The sequence below is a fragment of the Cnephaeus nilssonii genome (assembly GCF_951640355.1).
Source record: "Cnephaeus nilssonii genome assembly, chromosome: 13".
Classification (NCBI taxonomy): Eukaryota; Metazoa; Chordata; class Mammalia; order Chiroptera; family Vespertilionidae; genus Cnephaeus; species Cnephaeus nilssonii.
In genome coordinates this window covers 2,988,879-3,014,608 of record NC_137084.1, presented here as the reverse complement: position 1 = coordinate 3,014,608, position 25,730 = coordinate 2,988,879, and the positions used below count along the sequence as shown (strand labels likewise).

At 64.4% G+C, this 25,730-nt stretch overlaps 1 protein-coding gene across 1 annotated transcript in view; it reads right to left on the bottom strand.

Annotated features, from left to right (window-relative positions):
* FADS2 (fatty acid desaturase 2) overlaps positions 1 to 22,916 on the bottom strand; it is a 29,582-nt gene extending 6,666 nt beyond the window's left edge. Inside the window, exons 1-6 of the mRNA XM_079787493.1 lie at positions 22,621 to 22,916; positions 15,150 to 15,260; positions 13,513 to 13,710; positions 13,296 to 13,397; positions 7,643 to 7,768; positions 1,049 to 1,109 (exon numbers count right to left, since the gene is read on the bottom strand). Coding sequence (XP_079643619.1) covers positions 1,049 to 1,109; positions 7,643 to 7,768; positions 13,296 to 13,397; positions 13,513 to 13,710; positions 15,150 to 15,260; positions 22,621 to 22,827 — 805 coding nt within the window. The 5' untranslated portion in view covers positions 22,828 to 22,916. The remainder of the gene's footprint in view (positions 1 to 1,048; positions 1,110 to 7,642; positions 7,769 to 13,295; positions 13,398 to 13,512; positions 13,711 to 15,149; positions 15,261 to 22,620) is intronic.
* Between the last annotated feature and the right edge of the window lie 2,814 nt (positions 22,917 to 25,730).

Here is a 25,730-nt window from a genome sequence, read left to right as displayed (position 1 = left end):
GTGCTCAGAGCGTCCTGTCCCTCCTGGGCCGCCCTGCCCCCGCCCTGTCCCCGCCCCATTTGGTCCCCATCCCGCCCTGCCTCCATCCTGTCCCCGTCCCGTCCTGCCCCTGTCCTGTCCCCATCCCGTCCTGCCCCTGTCCTGTCCCCCATCCCGTCCTGCCCCTGTCCCGTCCTGTCCCCATCCCGTCCTGCCCCTGTCCCGTCCTGTCCCCCATCCCGTCCTGCCCCCGTCCTGTCCCCGTCCCGTCCTGCCCCCGCCCCATTTGGTCCCCATCCCGTCCTGTCCCCATCCCGTCCTGTCCCCGTCCTGTCCCTCCTGGGCCGCCCTGTCTCCATCCTGTCCCTGTCCCGCCCTGCCCCCGTCCCGTCCTGTCCCCCGTCCCATTTGGTCCCCATCCCGTCCTGCCTCCATCCTGTCCCCGTCCCGTCCTGCCCCTGTCCTGCCCCCGTCCCGTCCTGCCCCCGTCCCGTCCTGTCCCCGTCCCGTCCTGCCCCCCGCCCTGCCCCCGTCCTGTTCCTGTCCCATCCTGCCTCCATCCCGTCCTGTCCCTCCAGGGCCGCCCTGCCCCCGTCCTGTCCCCGTCCTATCCTGTCCCCGTCCTGTCCTGTCCCCCGTCCTATCCTGTCCCCGTCCTGTCCTGTCCCCCGTCCCGCCCTGCCCCCGTCCTGCCCCCCGTCCCGCCCCCGTCCTGTCCTGTCCCCTGACCTGCCCTGTCCCCATCCTGCCCCCGTCCTGTCCCCTGTCCCGGCTGGAAGAGCAGGAGGGGCGCGGCCAGCACACAGGCCTGCAGCTCACGCTGAGGCGGCCGGGAGCAGACAGCACCTCCACCCCCACCCGGGATCAGGAGCAAGGGCCCTGCTGGCCTTGGGGCCGTCTGTCCGAGGGCCCAGGAGGGCTCTCAGGGGCGGCTGCTGTGGGCCCTTTCCTACGGGGTCAGCGTCACTTTCTGAGTCTGCAAAGGCTGTCGGTGGGAGAAGGACAGAGGGTGAGGGGTGAGGGGTGAGGGGTGAGGGGTAGGGGGTGAGGCTACGGCGCCCGCACTCACTCAGGAAGAAGTACTCGTGCTGGTGGTTGTAGGGCAGGTATTTCAGCTTCTTCTTGCCGTACTGAGGAGAGAGAGGGAGACAGAGACAGAGGAGAGAGACAGAGAGAGAGAGGAGAGAGACAGAGGAGAGAGAGAGGGAGACAGAGGAGAGGCCGTGAGTGCCGGCACCCGCACCCGGGGCCCCGCCTCCCGTGCCCCTCCCCACCCGCTCTGCAGCCACCACTGTCCCTCCGGCTCAGGGGCCCCTGTCCCTCGCCTGTCACTCTGCCCCTCCAGCTGCTCGCCTGACCCTGGGCTAACCGCGCCAGCACGTCCTCAGCCGGCTCAGTGCGTCCCCTGCGCGCAGCCTCAGCTCCCGCTCCACGCCAGCCCGGGAGCCGGGAGCCGGGAGCTGGGAGCCGGGAGCCGGCCCTTCCCAAGCGGAGGCTCAGGGTCGGGTCCCTGCCCACGGCCACAGGGGGTGGGCCGCAGGGATCCGCACTGAGAGCGCTGACTCGGCGCCCCGAGACAGTCACTAAGGAGCTGTGGGTGGTGAATGCACACCCCACAGCGCACAGGCACAGCCCCACAGGGCGTCCCGGGCTCCACCCGCTGGGAGGGAGAACGCGCCAGCCCTCCTGGGAGCTCCCCGGGGCCAGGTGAGCGGCTGCTGGAACCAGGCGGGGCCTGGGGATTTCCCCGTGGGGCTGGGAGCATCCGCCTCCTCGGAGCCTCCCGCAATTTCGTTTTTTTAAAATATATTTTATTGATTTTTTACAGAGAGGAAGGGAGAGGGATAGAGAGTTAGAGACATTGATGAGAAAGCCTCCCGCAATTTCAAAGCCAAGCACTGCTCCCAGGCCCAGCGCCGTCCCCACGGGAGCCCGCCCCTGGAGGAGGGCTGGGCATCCTCGCTGCACAAAGCTGCTCGGGCCCCTCTGAGCGCCAGCCAGTGGGAGAGCCACGGCCCCACAGGGTCCCCGCGGCCCTTTAATCCTAAAGCTCGGCCCCTGGGCACCAGCCACCCTGCTGCGTGGAGGCCGAGACCGCAGGTGCTGCGTGCAGAGTGCACCTGCTCTGCCTGTCAGGCTGGGTCTGTGGGGGGAGCCAGGCCAGGGCGAGACCCTCCCAGGTCACTCAGCCCGAGCCCCATTTAGCATCCATATCACTGGTGGTTAAAAAACAAACCAATGAGCCTGGCCGGTGTGGCTTAGGGGTTGAAGGTCGACCTAGGAACCAGGAGGCACCAGTTTGACTCCCGGTCAGGGCACATGCCCGGGTTGCGGGTTCAATCCCCAGTGTGGGGCGTGCAGGAGGCAGCCGATCCACGATTCTCTCTCATCATTGATGCTTCTCTCTCTCTCTCTCCCTTCCTCTCTGAAGTCAATAAAAATATATTAAAAAAGTAAAAGCCAATGAGCCCTGGTCAGGGTGGCTCAGTTGGTTGAGAGTTGTCCCAGGCACCAAATGGTGCTGATTCAGCCCTAGACAGTGTGGCTCCGTGGGTAGAGCGTCGGCCTGGGGACCAGCGGGTCCCGGGTTCGATTCCGGTCAAGGGCATGTACCTCGGTTGCAGGCTCCTCCCCGGCCTGGGCCCTGATTGGGGTCGTGCAGGAGGCAACCAGTCGATGTGTTTCTCTCACATCAATGTTTCTCTGTCTCTCCCTCTCTCTTCCACTCTCCCTAAAAATTAATGGGAAAATATCCTCGGATGAGGATTAAAAATGTCGCTGGTTCAATTCCCCGTCAGGACACATGCCTGGCTGCAGGCTGGACCCCTGGGAGGGGCGGTGCAGGGGGCAGCCCGTCGATGTCTCGCTCTCACACCGATGTGCCAGGTGCTGGCCCCGGGACACTGCTCCTGGGCAACCCTCCCCTGGGCCCGAGGGCCCGAGCCGCCTCTCCAATGAGTCCATTCCCACTTCCTGCGGGACATCAGAGCACCGGGGGGCGGGGGGGGGGCGGGGAGAGACGCCGGGTGCTGTCAGGCCAACGCCCCTGGCTCCCAGGTGAGGACAGAGGACAGTGACTCTCAAAACCACAGGGAGTCTGTGGGCTCCTGCACGGAGGGCCCCGACGGGAACAGAGCCCGGCTGTCCCAGGCCTCGCCTCCTGGCGCCAGGGCCGTGTCCCAGCGCCCGGGGCGCGTCAGCCCCTCGGCTCCGTGTGGCCTCCTGGGCTCCCACAGGGCCCCCCTCACACCCAGAAGGCGTGCCCATTTGCTCCAACACTGTCATTCAGGCCAGGGAGGTCTCAGAGGTGGGTGGAGGGGCCCGCACCTGGCCATTCAAGGAAGGGGGACATGCAGCTGCCCAGGGGCCTGGGAGGCATAGGACCCACAGAACAGGCTCGGTCCCCAGTGGGGGGCGTGCAGGAGGCAGCTGATCAGGGATTCTCTCTCATCGTCAATCTCTCTCTCTCTCTCTCCCTCCCCCTCTCCCTTCCTCTCTGAAATCAAATAATACATTAAACACACACACACACACACACACACACACACACACACACACACACACACGAAAGCTGGGGTGATCCAGCAAACACATTTCCCTTCATGTCCACTAGGTGGTGGCCCCGGGCAAGGCCCCGCGGGACCCAGAGCCCTGGCGTAGAGCAGACGCATGTGTTTGGTTGCTGGCGCTTTTTCTAGCTGTGACCTGGCGCGAGTTACTCCATCTCTAGCCTTCGTTGTTCCACCTATAAAATGGGTTTGTGGAGCGCTCCTGCCTCAGGGTTAAGCAAGGATGAAGTGATGACCTGCACGCTGCGCTCCGCTCAGGGCCGGGCCCTGGACTTGCTCGGTGGGCACGCCGCCCTCCCCACTGGGCCCCCACACCCCTCTCCTCCAGGACAGCCCTCACCGCACAGGGAGAGGGCTTCGGGGGGTGGGGCCGTCGGAGGGGAGACGCAGGGGGACAGAGGGTGCTTTCACCCAGGGAGGTACGGGTGCCCCCCCCCCCCGCCCCGTGTCCAGACCCCAGGAAGGAGATGGTGGCGCACAGGGCTCTCTCTGCCGCATTCCCAGGCGGAGGCTGACCGGGGACGCGGGCCAGGGGCACGGGGAGGGGGCACTGCCCGCGGGTGGCCTGGCTTCCCGGAGTTCCTCCGCCCTTTGCCCGGCCGCTGGCCCTCCCGCGCCCAGCCTCTCCGCGGACCACGAGGCCAGGCTCGGGTGCCAGGGGCATGTACAGGGGACTTTTCAGCGTCGGAACAAAATGTCTGAGGAGGACAAGGGCCTTCCTTGTCTGCCCAGGAGTGGGGGAGGGGAGCTGTTGCAAAGTCCAGCACCCGCCTCTGGGAACCTGCGAACTCCCACAGAGAATGAGCAACAGCCCCCCCCCCTGGGCATGCGCAGAGCAGCAAGACCCCAAACCCCAGCTGTGGCCCCACAGGAGGCCCCGGCCACTCCCAGGGAGGACTGGCCGCACCAGGGGCTGCCTGACCCAGGAAGCGAGGGTCAGTGGGGGGCGGGGGGCGCCCAGGCGGGTGGAGGAGGGTCTGGGCAGGGAGGCGGAAACAATGGCCCCGCGGACGTGGCCCAGAACGAGGATGAGCAACGTCAGGCCGCCGGAGATCACGGCTGTTTCATTCTGCTCTGGGCGCTCAGGAGCTCATAAACCCAACGCAAACACAGAGCGGGAGCCAGTAGAAAGGACGGGGCTGCGTTTTCACTCTTTTCTTTCTTTAGAAAATAAAATAAATGTTTTTACTGATTTCAGAGAGGAAGGGAGAGGGAGAGAGAAACATCAATGATGAGGGAGAATCATGGATCGGCTGCCTCCTGCACGCCCCACCCTGGGGATCAAGCCCGCAACCTGGGCATGTGCCCTTGACCGGAATCGAACCCGGGACCCTTCAGTCTGTAGGCCGACGCTCTATCCACTGAGAAAACCAGCAAGGGCTAAAAGTAGATTCTGCCGAAACCGGTTTGGCTCAGTGGATAGAGCGTCGGCCTGCGGACTCAGGGGTCCCGGGTTCGATTCCGGTCAAGGGCATGTACCTTGGTTGCGGGCACATCCCCAGTGGGGGGTGTGCAGGAGGCAGCTGGTCGATGTTTCTAACTCTCCCTCTCCCTTCCTCTCTGTAAAAAATCAATAAAATATATTTTTTTTTTAAATAAAAGTACAGATTCTTTCTAGAAGAGGGAAGGCGGCCCCCTCCAGTGAGTTACTGGGTGCCCAGTCACCCAGACGGGGTCCGCGCAAGGACAGACTGCCCAGCCCGGCGCCGGGCTCAGGAGCGCCCCGTGCTGCAGGGACGGGCCGAGCAGTGCACCCCACTGCGGGGAGCTGGGGAGAGATGTGAAGGCAGGACATCAACTCAGCCCAAACCCATTGGGCAGAAGCGAAACATCCAGAAGCGAAACTGCAACCCCTGGAAGCAGGATGTCTGAAGAGCGGTCTACACATCAAAGAAATGAAAGGACCTTGGGGGGGGCGGGCGGGGGGGGGTCTTGCGAAAATCAACCAAAAACGTTCTCCTGGAAGTCATAAAGACCAGAAGGCAGGAAGGCGCCTGCTGCCTGCGGGCGGCCCTTTGGAGCGCCGGCTGGCCGGCTGGTTTATGGCCTGGAGATAAGGGCGGCCTGGGGTGGGGGTGGGTCTGGCAGAGGACAACCTATCAGGCCCCGAGTCCTTTCCAGGGCACAGCTCAGCCAGGAACCCAGACACAGCCGCCCTGTCCCCCACACGTGAGAGGGGAGGATTGCACGGAGCACGTGGCTGTTCAAATGCTACCGGCAACTGGGCTCCCCGACCCCAAACCTCCGCCCGCCCTGCCCACCGGTGGCCCTGGGCTCCCCGACCCCAAACCTCCGCCCGCCCTGCCTACCGGTGGCCCTGGGCTCCCCGACCCCCAAACCTCCGCCCGCCCTGCCCACCAGCGGCCCTGGAGAGGTGTCTGCAAGGAGGAGCCGCCGAAGAGGTCTGACGGCCGCCGGGCGGGGGGAAAGCCCTCCCTGCCAGCACTGCTGGGGACGTGGGTCTCGTTGGGGGCCCAGCGCTGTCAGCACGGCCGGCGGCTCCACAACAGGCAGGCCCCTCAGCAAGGGCGGCCCCTGTCCCCGGAGGCCCAGCCAGTCAGGCCGCGATCTAACCCTCCAGAGCAGCGGGCGCTTCTGGAAGACACGCTCGAGCGCGGGCTTTGGCCCGGGGACCCCCCTTGGAAGCACGGGGTTTGGGCTCATTTCCTCTGCGCTGACCGGGCCGCAGGCATCCGCCGTGGCGGCCGGGAGACGGAGGCCGCTCCTCCCGGTGGCAGCGAGGGTGCCGCGCCGCGGGGCACAGCCCGGAGCTCCAGGCTCTGCTGCGAGGCCCACCCGCCCCGGGACCTCGCGGAGCCAAGGATGACCCGTCTTTGACGTGAGCGGTGGGCTTCCCCCAATCGAAGTGGGTGTCGATTTCCTTTCTGGGGGGAAACTGAACCCTAACACAGGCCGTCACAGAGGGGTTTGCTTTCTTAAAAAATGCCTTAAAGGAGGACGTTGCTGCCCTGACCGATGTGGCTCAGTGGATAGAGCGTCGGCCTGCGGACTCAAGGGTCCCAGGTTCGATTCCGGTCAAGGGCATGTACCTTGGTTGCAGGCACATCCCCAGTGGGAGGTGTGCAGGAGGCAGCTGATCGATGTTTCTCTCTCATCGGTGTTTCTAACTCTCTATCCCTCTCCCTTCCTCTTTTGTAAAAAAATCAATAAAATATATTTTTTTAAAAAAAGAGGACGTTGCTTAAATAAATTGGGGGGTTTTGTTAAAAGAAAATTGTAACAGCAGGGGGGGCAGTAATCATGGAAGAGGGACGGAGCAGAGCCCGGGACAGCCCCGGGCGGGGCCGCTGGGCTGGGACTCCCGGAGGCCGGCTGGGCGAGGCGCGAGCTGCAGACAAAGCCTCCGGCTCGGTGTTTGCTTCTGAAAAGCAGGCGTGTGCGCTCACACACAGAGGGCATACGAGCAGGCGTGCGCGCTCACACACAGAGGACATACAAGCAGGCGTGCGCGCTCACACACTGAGGACATACGAGCAGGCGTGCGCGCTCACACACAGAGGACATACGAGCAGGCGTGCGTGCTCACACACTGAGGACATACGAGCAGGCGTGCGCGCTCACACACAGAGGACACACGGCATGCGGTCACGGGCCACCCCAGCGCATGGCGTTTGGGGAAGAGGGCGGTGGAGACAATAGGAGACGCGCTTTTCCGTTTTGTATATTTTTGTGCCACTTAAATGCTTATAGTGGGCATGTCCTACGTTTATAATAAAAACTGCACTGATGTTCAAACGAGGCCGTGAGGCAGAGCGGGGGAAAGGGGGCGCTGTCAGGCCTGGGCCTCACCTCCACTCCCCGTGTGACCTGATCCGCCCCTCCCGCGGCTGGCACAGGGGGACAGCGCCCGCCCAGGCCCTCCGCGCCCAGGCCTGGGACTCCACGCCAGCCTTCCCGGAGCGGGCCCTGGGGACCGAGCTCGAGCCCTGGATGTGTCTTCCTGCCCCCCGTTCACATGCCCCCACCCACACTGTGCCTCCGTCCGCCCCCCCATACACACACACACACACACACACCCGTCCACGCTGCCTCCCGCTCTCCCCCTGCCCCGTCCACACGGCCGCCTGTCCTACCTCAATGGGCTGCCACTCTCCCAGCACGAACACGTGCAGCATGTTCACGTCCGGGTCCTTCTGGAAGATGTTGGGCTTGGCGTGATGCTGGAAGTGGCGATGGTTCCACCAGTTGGCGGAGGCACCCTGTGGGGGAGGTGGGGTGAGGGGTGCCGTCCGCCGGAGGGGCTGGGCTCGCTGGCCACGGGCCCTGCTCAGGACCAGGTCCTGGGACCAGCACCTCGGGGCTCAGGGCCCACTTCCCCGTTACACACGCCCTGCCAGTGCCGAGTCAAGAAGGCGGGCGTCCAGCCACCCCACCCCCAGGCCCGTCCCCCAACAGGAAGGTGGCGAGGAGGTGAGGACGGCGGCGCAGCACCTCATGGCGAGGCCTCCGCACGCCTCCGCCAGGTGTGCCCTCCGCGCCCTCACCCCCTGCGGGGCTCCGTGCCCCTGGCGTGAGGAGAAGGGGTCTCAGGGGCAGGAAGTGGTCTTGGTGGGAACCCGAGAATGAAAACATGGCCACAGCCCTGGCTGGTGTGGCTCAGTGGGTGGAGCGTCGGCCTGCGGAATGAAGGGCCCCGGGTTCGATTCCAGTCAAGGGCATGTGCCTTGTGGGCTCCATCCCCAGTAGGAGGGGGCATGCAGCAGGCAGCCAATCAATGATTTCATCATTGATGTTTCTAGCTCTCTCCCTCTCTCGCCCTCTCCCTTCCTCTCTGAAATCAATAAAAAAAATATACTAAAAAAAAAAAGAATCAACCAATGAATGCATAAATGAAACAACAAAGCGATGTTTCTCATCAATCAAAATGTTTAAAAACAAAACAAAACAAAACAAAACAAACAAAAAAACCACGTGGCCACAGAGAGCCGTGTCCAGGGATGCTCCCGCGGCATTCTTCACAAGAGCCCGGAGCGGAAACAGCCCATCGGATGGATATCCACCAGCCGACAAGTGGGTGGGTAAGACGTGGTCGATCATACAATGGAATGGGCTCGGCCGGGCCTTACAAGGAACAACACGCGTCACCGCATGGACGGCCCTTGGAAACGCGTCATGCCAGTCCCACAGGACCACACGGATGACCCCATGTCTACGAAATGCCCGGAAGAGAGAAACCTAGAGACAGAAAGAGTGGTTGCCCAGGGCTGGGGTTGGGTGCACGAGATGAGAGATGGGAGGTGCTGGCTCAGAGGCAGGGGTTTCTTTTGGGGGTGATGAAGAGCCTCCAAAATTGACTATGATGATGGTTAAGTCAATGGTTAAGTCACTTTTTATATGTATTTTTAATTGATGTCAGAGAGGAAGGGAGAGGAGGGAGAGAGAGAAACATCAATGAGAGGGAATCATGGGTCGGCTGCCTCTGCACACCCCACACCGGGGATGGAACCCGCAGCCTGGCATGTGCCCTGACCAGAAATCGAACCCTGACCTTCTGGTTCAGAGGTCGACGCTCAACCACTGAGCCACGCCGGCTGGGCCATTGGCTTGTGCACTTAAAATGGGCGAAGGGGACCGTATGTGAATTGTATCATAATGAAGGGTTTTAAACAAACAAGGACCTGAAGCCGTGGGCCGGAGACCGCCGACAGCCGACACGCTATGCCCGAGGGGGGCGGCCCGGGCCCGGGCGCTGCAGGGCGGACTGGCTCCCGCGAACACGCGCAGGCAGGAGCCCCCGCTCCAACACGAAGCGTCCAGATGAGGCATCACACGCGCACTTCTTTCCCGGCCACGGAGCGTCTCCCCGCTCAAGCCCCTGACGCATCCCGAGGGCACGTCCCTCCACAGCGGCCCCGAGACCCACAGGCTCTGAGCCGTCACTCAGACTCCGAGGGTGAGCTCCATGCCCAGCGATGCTTGGGCCCAGGGGCCGGCCGCCTACAAAGGCCTAGTCACTATGGACACGTGTCGCCAGGGAGATGCTGTGGACTCCGTGGGCAGGACCAGCCAGGAGCGGCGGTGGGCTTGGCGGGACCTCAGGCCGCTACACGCAGGTGCCTGAGCCCCCCAGATCAGAGCAGAGTCAGCGAGTGAGCGCTTGGAGGATGAAGGATCCGAGGACACATTCGTCTCTCCAGACAAAAGGAACCAAATTCCCAGTAAGAACGAAAAGGAAAACCTCTGGGACAGAGAAATGAAGACGCCAGGCAGGTCCTGAGCGAGCACGATGCCGGCTGCATGGGCACCGGGGGAGGCTGGCAAGATGGGCTGTGCCCACGGCCCGGGTGGGGCCGTCCCGCACGCGCTTCGGGTGCAATGACGAGACCTTCGGATCACGCCGCGCCTTTGCTGCGATCCTCCCTCGTTATCCTCCACCCCCCTCCCCGCAGGAGGCCCTGCCTGCCCGGGACAGCGGCCCAGCCGTGTTCAGAAGTGGCCGCCCGGGATGAGGTGGGGAAGGAGAGGCGCCCTTGTCTAGTGTCGGGCATCACACCGATGGGGCCGATGGGCCGGACAAGTCTCAGGCTGCTCAGGACCGCGCTGGGTCTGCAGGCTGGGGGCGGGGGAGGGGCCAGGCCTGACAGAGGGAGAGCCTGGGGGGGGGGCCGTGGGGTGGGGGAGGGGACTGTGGGCCGTTCCAGAAGCCACAGGAAGCCCCCCCCCCCCCCCCCGGCCGCAGCCAGCCGTGCTGGCCGGGCCATCGCAGGGCCCAGGGAAAGGGCACATGAGCCCCTGGTGTTGGCAGACGCCACCTCATCAGCAGGTTTTCCAAACCTACTCCCTCCGCTCATCCGTCTCCATCGGGAGAAACGCCACGTGTGACGCTTCAACCACGTGACCATGTTCAGTGATCTTCAATGAACCGACACGAAACAGTAAATTCTGTTTTGGTTTAAATAACACAGTTGCCCTGACCGGTTTGGCTCAGTGGATAGAGCGTCGGCCTGCGGACTCAAGGGTCCCAGGTTCGATTCCAGTCAAGGGCATGTACCTTGGTTGCGGGCACATCCCCAGTGGGAGGTGTGCAGGAGGCAGCTGATCGATATTTCTAACTCTCCCTTCCTCCCTGTAAAAAATCAATAAAATATATCTTTAAAAAATAACATAGTTAAACTTAATGCAGGGGCTTTTAATACACAGACTTCCCAATTCTAAAGTATCTGTCAACGATTCTAATGCCCCGAGGGGGGAAATCAACCGCCGAGGAGAGAGCAGACGGATGTGTGTCCAGGGGACCAGCCTCCGGTTCCAATGGCTCCGCCCAGTCCTGGTCTTCATTTTTTAAAATGTTGATATTTTGAGGCCCGGCTGGGCCGCTCAGTTGGTTAGAGGGTCGCCCCGATATGCCAAGGTTGCAGGTTCGATCCCCAGACAGGGCACGTACAAAAACCAGCGAATGCTTCAATAAGTGAAACAACTAATCCATCTCTCTCCTCTCTCTCTCTCAATACATTAAAAAAATGTTTTAAGTTGGCATTTTGTTCATTGTGAATTTCTTCTGCGTTATTTTTGCTTTTTCAAGAAAAGATTGCATTAAAACGTTACCTCGATGACGAGTATTTTGGGGGGTTCCCTTAAACTTTGCACCCTAGCAAAGCCTCCCTCACTGGCCTCACCCTAGTCCTGGCCCCGGTGGCCCGGGAAGGGCCTGCGCCACGGGGGCCGGGCGGCCAGCTCCAGGGGCCGCGGGATGGCCGGGCCTGCCGCTGCCGGCAGCCTGAGCGACCGGACACCCCGGGGCTCTGGCAGGTGCGACTGCGGCACAGTCTCCACAGAGCGCCTCCGGGAGAGGCCGCGGGGGGGGGGGGGGGGGCACGGGCTGCGGGAGAGGGCACGGGGCGTGGACACCACACGGAACCACACGGAACACCCCCCCCCCCCCCCGGCCGCGCAGGACGGGCTCCCGCAGCCAGAACCTGGCTTCCTCTCCTGCGAGCCGGCCCGCCTCCCGCCATCCAGGATCCCATCTCCTGAGACGGGCTCCGTGCAGGCCGCCCGCCCTGGCCTCGTCTTCCCTGACCCAGGCGGCCCCCGGGGCCCCGCAGGACACAGCCCGCCGTCGCTGAGCGCGTGGGGACCGCATGGCCGGGCGTGAAACGCTGCTTTCGTGCCAGGGCGTCGTATCCACCAGAAAGCACAAATGAGACAAAGCGCTCCACTGTGCACACCCCCCCTCGCCCGAGACCCTGGGGAACCACGGCTCTCCGGCGGCTGCAGGGTCAGGGCCAGGCCAGCCGCTCGCTGCAGAACCGGTGACCAATTCCATGTGGTTCACCCCCAGCCAGACCTGAGCCTGCAGCAGGGCCCGATGCGTGTGGGTCACAGTGGGAAGACTTAACCCCGACATGTGGCTCTTCCCAAGCCAGGGTGCGGGGAGGGGAGGTGGGGAGGGTGCGGGTGTGGGGGGTGGGGAGGTTCGGGGTGGGGAGGGTGTCGGGTGGGGAGGTGGGAGTCTTCAGGACACAGCCTTGCCTAGGGAGCAGCTGGGCGGGGAGGGTGGTGTGTCAGGGGGAGAGCCGGCAAGGACGGATTTCTGAAGCCAAGGAGATAACGCTATCAAATCAGCACAGGCCCTGGCACGTCCTGCTGGGGTTTCACACGCTGGCCACTGCCGGCCGCCTGGTCTGGAGGGGCCCTGAGCCGCCTGGTCTGGAGGGCCCTGAGCCGCCTGGTCTGGAGGGCCCTGAGCCGCCTGGTCTGGAGGGGCTCTGAGAGCCGCCTGGTCTGGAGGGCCCTGAGCCGCCTGGTCTGGAGGGGCCCTGAGCCGCCTGGTCTGGAGGGGCTCTGAGAGCTGCCTAGTCTGGAGGGCCCTGAGCCGCCTGGCCTCCTGGGCTGTGAACAGCTCTGCTCGCTGGCTCGGCTGCGCCTCGTGCTGCGTGACACCCCCTTGTCTGCAGACCCCTTTTCTGACCCCAAGACCGTCGAGACGGCTCATGACCCAGGACTCCTCATAACAAAATGACTAAAAGGCGGTAAATGACCCAAAGGACGCCTCAGGGGAGGGAGGACACATTTCACAAAAGAAGGAGGAGGAGGAGGAGGAAGAGGAGGAGGAAGAAGGAGAAGGAACTCCATGTGGTAAACGGCTCACATTGCTCCAGTTCATCAAGAGAAACGGTTTCTCTACCCGCCCCACAGCGACGGGGCAGCTCAGATAAGGAGCAGTCCAGTCGCTGAGTCACAGACCAAGAGGCCAGGTCTGTCTTCAGAACCAGCGGGGCTGGTGGCTCTAAGGAGATAGGGAGTCGGGCTCCGGAGGGCGGAGCGGGGAGGGTGGGAGCCTCACAGCTGGGCCTGGTCCGGGCGGGGGGTGGGGGGAGGCTCACAGCTGGGCCTGGTCCCGGGGGGAGGGGGGAGGCTCACAGCTGGGCCTGGTCCCGGGGGGAGGGGGGAGGCTCACAGCTGGGCCTGGTCCCGGGGGGAGGGGGGAGGCTCACAGCTGGGCCTGGTCCCGGGGGGAGGGGGGAGGCTCACAGCTGGGCCTGGTCCCGGGGGGAGGGGGGAGGCTCACAGCTGGGCCTGGTCCCGGGGGGAGGGGGGAGGCTCACAGCTGGGCCTGGTCCCGGGGGAGGAGGGAGGCTCACAGCTGGGCCTGGTCCCGGGGGGTGGGGGGGGAACGCTCACAGCTGGGCCTGGTCCCGGGGGGTCGGGGGGGGAACGCTCACAGCTGGGCCTGGTCTCAGAGCGGCAGCGCACGGCGGGGCTGCACCGGGCCACGGCCTTTACCTTCAAGTGACCGATGATGAACTTGTGGACGATGTGGTTCCACGTGGACTTCTTGTAGACGGAGAGGTGGCCGTAATCGTGCTGCAGCCAGCCGGCCTGGGCCTGCGGGGAGAGCCACGGGTGCTTTCCCAGCGGGGCGTGCGGGCACGTGGGGGCCTCCGCGGGCTGGGGCCAGGCCTGCAGCGCCGGGGGGCGGGGGGGGGGGGTCACGCCTCACCTGCGAGGTGGCCAGGACAAAGGCCGTGATGACGGTGGGGATCCAGCCGTTGCCGAAGTAGAAGACGGTGAACCAGGCGAGGCTCTCCATGACGATGATGTGGGCCAGGAGGAGGAGGAAGAAGAGGTGGTTGCTCTTGAACAGGTTCATGTCCTCGGCCGTCTTCCTCAGCGCTCGGAAGTCCTCGGTGATCTGGGACTGCGGAGCGAGGGCACGGGACGCTCAGCCACCGGAGGGGTCAGCGCTCCCTGCCGCATGGGCACACCCTCGCCACCACCTGCCGGGCCGGGCCAGCCCTGGGCCGTGCGTTCGTCCCCAGCCGGCCAAGGGGCAGAGAAAGGCGTCAACTCCACAGCTCGCCCCGTGCCCACCCCGCCCAGCACAGCATTCACAACGGGCAGACGGCGCAGACAGAGCAGACACGTCGGCGGATGAATGGCTGAACGAGCCGAGCCCATCCGTCCAACAGAATGCTCTTCCGCCTTAAAAAGGAAGGCCCAGCGGGGCGGCTCAGTGGTTGAGCGTTGACCTGTGAACCAGGAGGTCACCGTTCAATTCCTGGTCAGGGCACATGCATGCCCGGGGGGTGGGGGGGCGAGCAGGAGGCGGCCGATCGATGGTCCTCTCTCATCACTGGTGTTCCTCTCTCTCTCCCTCTCCCTTCCTCTGAAATCAGTAAAAATCTTTTTTTAAAAAGAAGGGAATCTTCACACGTCAGACGCTGGGCTCAGTGCGATTAAACCCAACACTAACGGACACGCCCCCGGTGGCCCCGCTCCCGAGGTGCCCGGCCAGAGGGAGAGCAGTGCCGGCCACGCTGGGGGAGGGGGGGTGCGGTGCGGGGTGAACACAGTGCGCGTGGGCTCCGAACCCCTGGCCTGCACCCCGGGAAAGGTGACCACGGGCACTCCATCTTCTGTCCGCTTGGCCCCGCCCCCACAAGCTTGCAGTCTCTGCTCCCGGACACGGCGCACTTGGCCTGGGTACCCCGTGGGGCCTTGAGGGGGTGGAGGTGGAGGTGGGGGAGACACATGACCAAGTCCCTGCCCCCCAGGGCTGGGGAGGGAGGCAGGGGAGAGCAGGTGCAGAGGTATCCACAGGGACTCGCCCAGGGCCTGGGACAGGCAGACGGGAGGGGGGCCGGGGGGGAGGCCAGATCTGGGCGCCTGCGAGGTAAGTGAAGACTCGGAAGAGTATCCTGGCGACCACGTCCGCAGCAGTGGAAGGGGGAAGGGCAGGAGCCAGAGAAGCAGGGTCGGGAAGGGGGCCTGTGGAATGGCCGGGTGGGAGCCCAGTGGACGTGGAGGTCAGTCGGAGAGGAGGGCGGCCTCGAGGGAGGTGGGGCTGACCAGAGGACACACGGACGGGAGGGGACCACCCTCTGCCCAGCCTGGGCCCGCTGCCCGGGGGTAGAGGCTGGGAACGAATTCCTCCACGTGGGGGGTCAGCCAGGCTGGCAGCAAGGCTGGGCGGGGAGGGGTCCTGCAGGGGCTCCGAGTCCTCCATGGCCCCAGGGCTGGGCGGTGGCTCCCCCTGGGCTGGCACAAGGCTTCCCTGCCCCACACCAGCACCCTTCACCTGGGGTGGGGTCCTCGTCTCCCCCAAACCCCCCTCCTCCCGTGGTCTGTCCGACTCACGTTCTTGCCGCGGTCCTGGCTGGGCTCCTCGGGCGCCAGCTCGCCGATCAGCAGGGGCTTCATGAACTTGCGCACAAAATCAAGGTCACGGTGGAAGGCGCGGAAGGCATCCTGGGGAGCAGGGGGTGAGCGGTGAGTGGGGACCCCAACCTCAGGCTGCACCCCTACTTGGGAGGGCAGGACTCACCAGCAAACCTGTGTGCCTCCCCCGAACCGGCCCCAATGCTCCCTCAGGCCCCAGGCAGGGCCGATCCCTCAGCGCCCGGCTCCCCCGAGGGGCCGCCAGGGCCTCTGCCTGGATGAGGGGCCGCTGAGCTCGCCGAGGACGCCCCCCGGGCAGGGCCCCCCCCCGGGACATGCAGGGAGCGGTCCCCGGGCTGGGCAGGGCCGGGAAGGACGTGGCCTTGGGCTCCTCTGCTGGGTGGGCCACCCACACCCCGCACGCGGCCTCTGGCGAGGACACGGGAGAAGAGGTGCCGGGAGACGATGGGAAACCGGAAACCAGCGCGGACTCGGGTCCGAGCGCGGCCGACAGAGCTTTCTCACCATCTGAAGAAGCACGCGTACTCGTGAGAAGGGTGTTCACGGACGCGGCGGCATCACGGCGAGCTTTACTGCCACTACTTCCCACCATGGAGCTTTTACAACCGAGCACAGGTTACGCATTCTAATGCTTTTCCCCCTTAGAAGGTAATAATGTGCACAATTTTGCCAAATTTAGAAAAAGGACAGAACGAAGAGGAAAACGCCACCCAGTGGGTGGCCACTGTGGCTGGTACGCTAGCATGCTTCCTTCCAGGGTTTTCTACACACATCACGTAAGTTCACAGGTTAGCTCCCAACCAACATGGCAGCCGCCGTGGAGGAGCGCCCCCGGGGCCCCCGATGGGCTGCAGCGCGAAGTCCCAGTGGTAACAACCTCCACCCGCCCGGCGCCACGTCCGACGGCACCACGAGAAGCACGCGGGAAATGAGCGCCGCGAGGAAAGAGCGAGAGGCGGTGTGTCTGTCGGTGCGTGGGCGGCGGCGGTGGGTGCCTCGATGAAGAGAGACTCAAAAAGAGGTGATAACGAGATAACAGAAAACTGCATGCCTGCCCGGGCTGGGTAGCTCGGCTGGCGCATATAAGAAGCAACCAACAAATGCATCAGTAAGTGGAACAACAAATTGATGTTTCTCCCTCCCTCTCTCTAAAAATCAATTAAAAAATAATAATTTAAAAAAACTGCAATGTTTGACTTGAGACTCTATTTGAAGCGGGAGAGGGGAGGACCCAGCAGTTCACAAGCCGCTTTCGGGCTGAATGAGAAACCACGAATCGGACGGGACACCGGGTCACATGCAGAATTATTAGCTTCCCCACATCTGGCCCGGGCATTGCGGGTGTGCTCGAGGCGGTCCGTTCTTAAAGACGGTGACGGGCGCGCGACACAGCTCCCTCTCCTGGGATTCGGCCAAAGGAAAGCCACTCCCGAAAGCTACACCGCGAACCTCCTGTTCACTCAGTCCCCCAACTCCCCTGCAGGCTCAGACCTTTTCCAACCAAGGGAAACGGGAGAAACGGGGAAAATGCCGACAGACAGGACAATGTTTCCCCTCGCCGACCCCCCAGCAGTGTCCCCGGGGTCATGGCCAGTCTCCTCCCATCCCCCCGCTCCCCTGCCGGGCCCTGCGGCCTGGTCTTCGTTCTATTTGTGTCGGGAACAGACTCACAGAGCGGCCGGCGCAGAGGGAGCCGCGGAGCCTGTGAAAAGGCCTGAGCTCGCCCTGCGAGCGGCACGGGAGGCGGCAGGGCCCTGACGTCCATGTTCAGAGGGGAGCCCGGTGCTCGTCCAGGGGCCCCGGCAGGCGGCGAGGGGCTGCGGTCGGTCCGGACCAGCCGTGCCCACTCAGGGCCAGCCGTCCCCCTAGCCTCAGCCTCCTCTGCAAAGGGGGGCCCTCCCAGCGGCGGGTGCCCGGCCCCGGAAAGGCCCCACGGTGCGGGGTGCGGGGTGCGGGGGTGGTGCCACGGAGGCGATGGTGGCGGCGGCGTGCGAGCAGAGCTGCCTCCCCGTCAGGGCCCATCCCCGCCGTCACTGTCCCCCGCACGCCAGACCACGGCTTCCGAGACGTGACCAGGGAGGCCTCACCACAAGGCGGCTCCTGGGCCCTGCCTCGTCTCACAGCTAACGGTGCCTCTGCTGTCCACAGAGGAGGGACTCGGCACAGGGGTCTGTCCGCAAGTGCCCCCCACCACCCAGCTCCCCCCGCCCCACCAGGTCCGGGCCAGGCCGTGGCTCCAGGCCCTCCTTGCCTGGCCTGGGGACCTGATGCGCTCAGGGGCCTCACCTCCCGGGGAGGGGGGCGGTGGCAGGCAGGAGCCAGAGCGCAGTTGACAACGAAGACCCCGGAGCTCAGGCCAGTGGCCTCCCGTGCCCCCCAGGGCAGAGCCAGGATGGAACCCAGTTCCCCTGCCACGGGGTGCCTCCCCACACCCCGGACGCCGCCCGCCAGCTGAGTAAGCTGAGCGCGGTCGGGCTGTCTCGCTGTCCCTGGCGGGAACTGCCATTGAGCCCGGCAAGCTCGGTCCCACACCAGGGCCTCGGCATGGCTGTTCCCCGCTGCGGAGTCCTGCGCCCACGTGTCCCGGGCCGGCTCCATTTGGGCTGCACCTCAAAGAGGCTGTTCCCAGCCGCCACCTGCGTCGCCACCCACCAGCCCACACTTTCCCTGAGACGTGCTTACCTTCCCCGGGCAGCCATCAGGGTCCGAGGCTCTAGCCCGGCCGGCCTGGCTCAGTGGCTGAGCATCGACCAAGGAACAAGGAGGTCACGGTTCGATTCCCAGTCAGGGCACAGGCCCGGGTTGCAGGCTCGATCCCCAGTGGGGGGCGTGCAGGAGGCAGCCGATCCAGGATTCTCTCTCATCATGGATGTTTCTCTCCCTCCCTCCCTCTCCCTTCCTCCCTGACATCAATAAAAATATATATTTTTAAAAAACCACAGGCTCTGTTCTGAAGAGATGCTCCCCGACCTCCAATAGGCTTACGTCCCAAAGCAGAAAGTGCGTTCACTGCACTGAGCCCACCGGTCGGAGCTCCGCCCGGCCCACCCTCCTCATGCTCAGAGCACACACGAGCCCACCTTTGGGCAAAACCACCACCACAAAGCCTCTCTGATAATAACGTGTCGAGCACCTCACGCAGCTTAGGCAATCACGTTCGCAGCATCGGGAAGGAAGAATCCCGTCAAACCATCGTACGTCGTGGGCCGTCTGCGCTCACTTCTTACCGTCTCCCGCCAGGATACAGCGGCGCCAGGAGGGCCACGCCTGCCTCCTTCACTGCGGCAGCCCCAGGGCCTACCACAGAGCCTCACCGGAGGGCCCACAAGCAAGCATGGGGACCCAGGACCCCACACCGCGCTCCCCTAGCCCCAGGAGCCCTCCCCACTCTGCAATCGTGTTCAGACTCCCCCGCCGTTCCGCACAGCCCGGCGGGTGTTCCCGGAACGCTGCCCTCCCCCTTCCTCACGGGTGGCTGTGGGGGGCTAGCCACCGATCTTTCCCGAACGCTGGGACAGGCCCCGTTTCAGAGGTGAGAAGAGACGGGAGACGCGCTCCCGGCCCCGGCCCGGCCCCATCCGCGGTGCCGAGAGGCCTCCCCGGGTCACACGAAGGCCTCGGTCAGACTGAGCTTCCTCCTCCCCGAGGAAGGGCCCTCCCTGTGCCTCCCCTCGAAGTGTCGCCCGTGCGGCTCACACTGCAGGCTCCCCACAGCCGCTCCGTCACAGAAGGGCCGGCTGGTGCAAAGCAGGCGGCGGCGGGCAAGACGGGGACGCCCGAAGTGGGTTTGGGAACCAGGCTCCGGCAGGGAGAAGCCACAGACCTCCCAGGGAGAGCCGGGCCCAGCGGAGAGAGGAGCAGCCACAGGCTGACAGGGCAGCAGCCCCCGCCCCCGGAGGGCATGTCAGGGGTAAGGAGGCCAGGCTGCAGGAGGCCAGACCCAGAGCTCCGACTCCCAAATGGAAGGCATGTGCGCGCCACTCGTCCCGGCCGGCAGTTCCTGCCTCTGCCATGGCCGCTGCAAGGCCAGCCAACTCCTGCAGGACAGGCCAGCTCCCCGCCCCTCCCCGCCCCCGGCACCCCGCCATGCTGTCTCTGCTGGGTCCCCTCCTCTGTAGGGCACGCTGGTCCCTAATCCAGCTTCGCACCCGGGGCACCGAGCGGGCACGGGGAGCGTGGGACTCAGAAGTGCGGGAGGAGCCACCTCCTGGCAGACAGTGCTGCGGGCAGCGGCCCTGGGAACCGGGACCTGGGACACGTGGTGAGAGGGAAGCCGAGGGGGGACCCCGGGTTCCCAGCTGGAGGCAGGGAGCCGACTTCCTTCCCAAGCAGAGAGGTGCAGGCGGGGCGGGTCCAGCAGCGGAGGCTGGGGGCAGTGCTGTGTCCCTGCGGGCTCTGGGCACAGGCACGCACTGCGGGTTGGGAAGGGCAGGGCTACCCAGGAAGCAGTACACACCCCCCCCGCCCCCCCCACCGGCAGCCTGGGGCTGATGGGGCACAGCGGGGACCAGGACGGGGAATCTGCCTGAGAGACGGGGAACCCTGGGCTGGGCCTGGGGTCTCCCCTCCTCCCCGGACCTAGTTGAGGGAGCTGAGCTGCCCTCCAGGCACAACCCGGAGAATTTCTATTTCGGTAAATGTGTCTCCTTCGGCAAAAGTGGGGACACTTGGGTACCCCTTCTTCACACCCCTTCTCCTATGTCCTGAGCCCCCCTCCGTGTGTGCCGGGAACACGTACACAGTAACGATCCTTCACACCCGCTGAGCGTTCACAAGTCTGAGCAATGACCTCACGCACAGCCCACTCGCGCCTGATGATGACCGTCCCGCGTCACAGACCCGGGAGGGCGGCGTCCGCCCAGGAATTCACACCGAGGTGTCCTCTCCTGTGACCTCCCGCCCGGTCGCCCTGTCGCAAGGAGGGCGAGAGCCGCCCGCTTTCCATCTGCGGCCTCTTCAGGAGGACAGCATAGGAGCAGGTTAGAGGCAGAACGAGTCCTGACACCTTCTCTCCCTCTCTGGGTTCTAAGAGGGGGCAGGGCAGGAACTTGCTGGACAAGAGGGGGGTGGAGGGAGCTGGGATGAGAGGCAGAGAATGCCCATTCCAGTGCCCGCTGGAGAGGAAGGAGGGAAAGTGGATTCCTCCGTTAGTCACCCTTCGCCCGGGACCCAGCTCTGAGCCTTGGAGACACTTAGTGAAGGTGTGACGAAAGTCCCCAGTGCAGAGAGCTCCGCAGAGGTGGGACTACGCATGAACAGAACAGACTCCGTTGGGGCACGGATGAGGGTTCCTTTTGCCCACAGCAAAGCCTAGAGCAGAGCCCAGTCGGGGTGTGGCTCAGTGGCTGAGCATCCACCTGTAAACCAGGTCATATAGTTCGATTCCCGGTCAGGGCACTTGCCCGGGTTGTGGGCTCGATCCCCAGTGTGGGGCATGCAGGAGGCAGCCGATCCATGATTCTCTCTCATCATTGATGTTTCTCTCTCTCTCTCTCTCTCTCTCTCTCTCTCTCCCTCTCCCTTCCTTTCTGAAATCAAATATATATATTTGTGAAGAGCAGAGAGTGCCAGAGGACCAGAGCGAGAGAGAGCCGAGGTGAAATAAGGGAGGGAGGGAGGGAGGGAGGGAGGGAGGGAGGGAGGGAGGGAGGGAGGGAGAACTCAGTGATGGCAGGTCCCGAGTTTAGGCCCAGGGGCTGGGGAACCGAACCCAAAACCTTGGTGTATTGGGATGACACTCTAACCCAGTGGTCGGCAAACTGCGGCTCGCGAGCCACATGCGGCTCCCGAGCCGCGGTTTGCCGCTCTGTTGACTAATGAGTTTGGCGACCACCGCTCTAAACAACGGAGCGACCCCGGCTGGGTTCCCTGACCGGAGCTTGGGCAGGTTTTTAAATCAGAGGTGCGTACAGGGCTGATCCCAGGAAGGCGGTGGGCAGGAATGTGGTGTGTAAGCTGTAACAGCGAAGCAGCTGTTATTCTGACTATTCTGAAGGGCCGGGGCGTTCTAACGCCTGCAGGAGGCCCCGATGCCCTCGGCCCGGCCCTGCTCTGGGTCATCTTTCTGCGGAAGAGGAGGTGCTGAGCCCTGAGGTCGTCCCTTCTTCGGAAGCAGGGAAACGCCCCATTGAGAACCTGAATGTCCCCGAAGTTCCCGTGACTTTCTTTTTTTTAAATTTCTTTATTGATTAAGGTATCACATATTTGTCCTCATCCCCCCCATTCCCAGCCCACACCCCTCCCCACTCCCGTGACTTTCAGCCTCCTGAGGACCTGAGTCCTGCTGGACTCCTAACAGTGCATCCAGGGCTGCAGGGGTGCGACCTCTCTCTGCTGGTCGGTTCCCCCCCAAACTCGCATGGCCCGTAATACTGCGCTCCCCAAACCCTGGGGCTCCCCAAACCCTGCCAGTCCATGCCCCAAGGGGCAAAGCACCTGCTCAACAGCCTCAAAACAAAACCCTCGGACCCCAAGCCAGTTTCTAACCTCTTCAAGTCCCCTTCCCATTCTTCCCATGTTGGGGGGGGGGTGGAGGGCGGGAGAGGGGGGGAATGAATGACTCTCCAGTTGGTCACGTCACATTATTCAACTGCACCCCCAGTTAGTACATTTCACGTCTCATGCCCTGCGAGTCCGATCGTAGACGGAAGGAAGCTCCTGGGGCAGGGACTGTGCGAGCGCAGAGCGCAGGGCACCCCTGGCGGCCGGGAAACAGAGGGCCATTGAGTTGAACGCCCCCGAGTAACCCCGAGGCCGGCGGACCTGTTGCCAAGCCGGCCTGGAGCTGCCGAATCCACGCGCTCTCGGCCTCTCCACCTGAGCTCTGCAAACTGCAGTCCCTCTCCTTCTCACCAAGCCCCCCCTGGCCCCCCAAGAAGGCGGGTCCTGGGGGCGAGGCGGGCCCTGGGAGGCTGAGCGTGGGCACAGGGCTCCGGGCGGCCTCCTCGGGCCAGACTCCAGGCAGCAGCGGGCCAGGCCGGCTCTCCTCCCCCGCGGCCGGCCGGAGAGTGAGGACGGCTCCCGGGCCGCCACCTGGCTCCTTCCCGGCTCCTCTCCGCGGCGCCGGGCGGCCATCTTCCACGCTGGAGCGCCCTCTTTGGGGCGCCCCTGGTGCCCGCGAACCCCGCGCAAGAAGCGGGCGCGTGGGTGCCCGTGCGCCAGGCAGATCCTGCACGGTCCTCCCCGCTCCGGTCCCCCCGCGGCGCTGCCTCCCGCCCGGGGCCCCCCCATCCGACCCCACCGCAGGGGGCCCCTCTGCCCCGCGGGACAAAGATTCGGAGCAGGAGGTGAGCGCCGGGGACACACTTTCTCCCCCCGTCCCCCCCCCGCCGGGGCGCCCCAAGCTCCAACAGCCGTGGAGTTTGGCGCCCTGGGAACCATGGCTCCCGGCTCCCGCCGAGAACGGCGGCGGGAGCGCCCCGACCCTTACCGTGGCGTCCTCCCCCGCGTAGTGCCCGATGACCCGGTGCCCGCCCGGGTGCCGGCTGGACCACTGGGTGATGTTGTAGACCTTGCGGTCGATGACGAGCCACTTGTCGGTGCGCAGGTTGTGCTTCTGAATCTCCTCCCAACGGAAGGTGGGCATGGGCGCCTCGCGCTCGGGGGCCCCCTCGCCCTGGTTCCCCCCCTTCCCCATGGTGCCTGCAGACCCGAATGCCCCGCGCCCAGCGGCCTCCCGGCGCCCGCTGCCCGAGAGTGCGGCCCGGCCCTCCGCGCCTTCGGCTTTTGTCTTCTCCTCCTCCTCCTCCTCCGCCCCCGCGCCCCTCCCCCCACTTCCTCGACGTTGCCGGGGAGCGCGCTGCCCAGTGTCCCTCGGAAGATCCCTGGCGCCCCGGGGCCCCCGCCCGCCAGCCCGCGCTGGACTTTTGCCACCAGTGAAAACTCCCGGCGCTCAGGGCCTCGCCGCCTCCGCCGCCCGCCCCCGGGGTCCCCCCCGCCCCGGGCTCCGCATCCTCCCGCGTTCCCCGCCGCCGGTTTCCACAGTGATCAGCAGAGCGCCTGCACCAATCCGCGCGCGCCGCCCCGCCTGCCATTGGCCCAGGAGGATCTTTCGAAGGCCAGCGGCGGTCCCGCTCCCCCGCCCGCCCCGCCGGGGCCGCCCTGCCGCAGGCGGGCTACGTGTCCCCCCTCCCCCCTCCCCTGCCCTCGCCCGGGGCGCCGGAGGAGTTGCCGGAGGGGACGGGCGGGCGAGCGGGAGCGCAGCCAGGCTTGGGGGGCGGAGGGAGGGAGGGGGCGCGCGCGCGCGCGCACGGCGCGTGCTCGCACGGTTCGCACCTGATGCTGCACAAAGACGGCTCCGTCCTGGGAGGGGCGGGGGGCGGCCGGGCTGGTAGCGCGGAGCCTCCGGCTGGCGAGCTGCACCGGGGGCTGGCTCGGCTGGGGACTCCCCTCCCCGCGCCTGGAATCGGGATTCCCACCGTTGTCTGCGCTTCCCACTGGCGCCTTCCCGCAGCCTCCAGCCTCCCGGGAGGGCGCGAGCACAACCCTGAACCCCGTCATCTGCGGCCGTAGTCAGGGAGCGCGGCACCGCTGCTCAGCCTCGGGGCAGCGGGACGCGGCCGTGAACAGGACAGGGTCCTTGCTCTGGGCTCGGGAAGCGCACAGCCTCCTCGGGAGACGGACTCATTACGGGACCACCCGCGGCTCACTGGGTAGTGCTCGGTCCGGGCGCCAGGAAATAAAGATGGGGGCGCTGAAGGTGGAGCGCCGGGCCCCGGCCCCCCGCCAGATGGAGCTGCTTAGCGCAGTGCCCCCAGGAAAGGGCTGGCAAGGAGCCCTGGACGCAGAAGGCTGGCTGAGGACGAGGGGGAAGTCGGGGTGAAGGGAGGGAGGGGTGTGTGTGTGTGTGTGTGTGTGTAAGGCCTTGGGAATCCGGAGTTAATGAGGGGCCCTCAGATTTCAATGGGATGGTTTCCAGGTGCCTGGGGGGTGGCACACTCACTCCAGCCCTCGGAGGTGACCAGGCCGTCTTGTTCTAGGCAAACACCGAGGGGCAGGCCTAGGAGAGATGACATGGCTAGATACCCGAGGGCCAGCTGGGCGGGGTCCAGACATCACTCACACTGCCCCCCCCACACACACACACTCCTAACACGCTCAGTGGAAAGGAACCATTGCACAAACTTGGTTGGGTTGCACCCTGATGCAGGGGTGATGTAGGGAAACGCACTCTGGCCCACTGGTGAGGGACAGGGCAGTGGGGGGCCACTCGGACCCTGCCGTGCCATTCCCGCAGGGGCTGGCCTCCTCTGTCGCCCTGTCATGTCATGCTGGTCTCCGTCCCCAGAGTCCTTCCTTCAGCCCCAAACTCCGGGCAGGAAGAGGCAGGCCTCTCGCTCACAAGATGAGAAGATGAAGCAAGTGCGGGGGACACTGACTTCCGTGCCTCCTTACTGAAACAGTAACCAAGACTGCCATTTTTGCGGGAGGAGGATCAGCACAAAACATAGATAACTTTAATGAAGAAAAGAAGTCGAAGGCCATGGAGCTCAGAGGAAAATATGCGATCTGGAAGGGAGACGCGGGGCCCGGCCGGCGGGGCTCAGGGGCTGAGCATCGACCTATGAACCGGGAGGTCACAGTTTGATTCCCGGTCAGGCCACATGCCTGGGTTGCCGGCTGGATCCCCAGTGTGGGGCGTGCAGGAGGCAGCTGACCAATGATTCTCTCTCATCGTTGGTGTTTCTATCTCTCCCTCTTCTTTCCTCTCTAAAATCAATAAAAAAATATATATATTTTTTAAATATATTTTATTGATTTTTTTACAGAGAGGAAGAGAGAGGGATAGAGAGTTAGAAACATCAACGAGAGAGAAACATGGATCAGCTGCCTCCTGCACACCCCCCACTGGGGTTGTGCCCGCAACCAAGGTACATGCCCTTGACCGGAATCGAACCCGGGACCCTTCAGTCCGCAGGCTGACGCTCTATCCACTGAGCCAAACCGGCTTCGGCAAAAAATATATATTTTTAAAAATGAAAGGGAGACCCAGGGACTAGCTCCTGGAGGGGCTCGCAGGCTGAGAAGAGGGTGTGTGAGAAGGCCCCAGGCCCTGAGAGGCAGCCAGGGTGTTTGGGGTGGACAAGAAGTAGGAATGGGCCAGGGTGAGGGGTTCCCAGCAGAGCCTAGCACAGTACTACCCAGAGTAGGCCCTGAAAAACCATGGCTGAAGACACGAATGAATGAATGAATGAATGAATGAAAAGACAGCGAGGAATGGCTCGGAGGGGGGTTCTGAGAGAGCTGGGAGCGGGGTACAAATTAGGAAAAGCCTTGCGTGCTTTGGTAGGGATGGAGGACTTGAGCCTGGAGGAGGGGGGATGCATAAAGCAGGGATGTGCTAGGACGAGGAGGCCCATGGTGTGGGCAGATCTCGGGAGGCAGGCTGGGGGAGGGGGAGGGGACGTAGGGCAGAGACCCCGGAGACACCAGCATCAGTCCAGGGGCCACTGCAGCGCTCGCTCCGGCGAGAGAGGAAGAGGGGCCTGAACTACGAGAGAACTGAAGGCTGGAGCCCACAGCAGACCCTGTGCCTCGCCC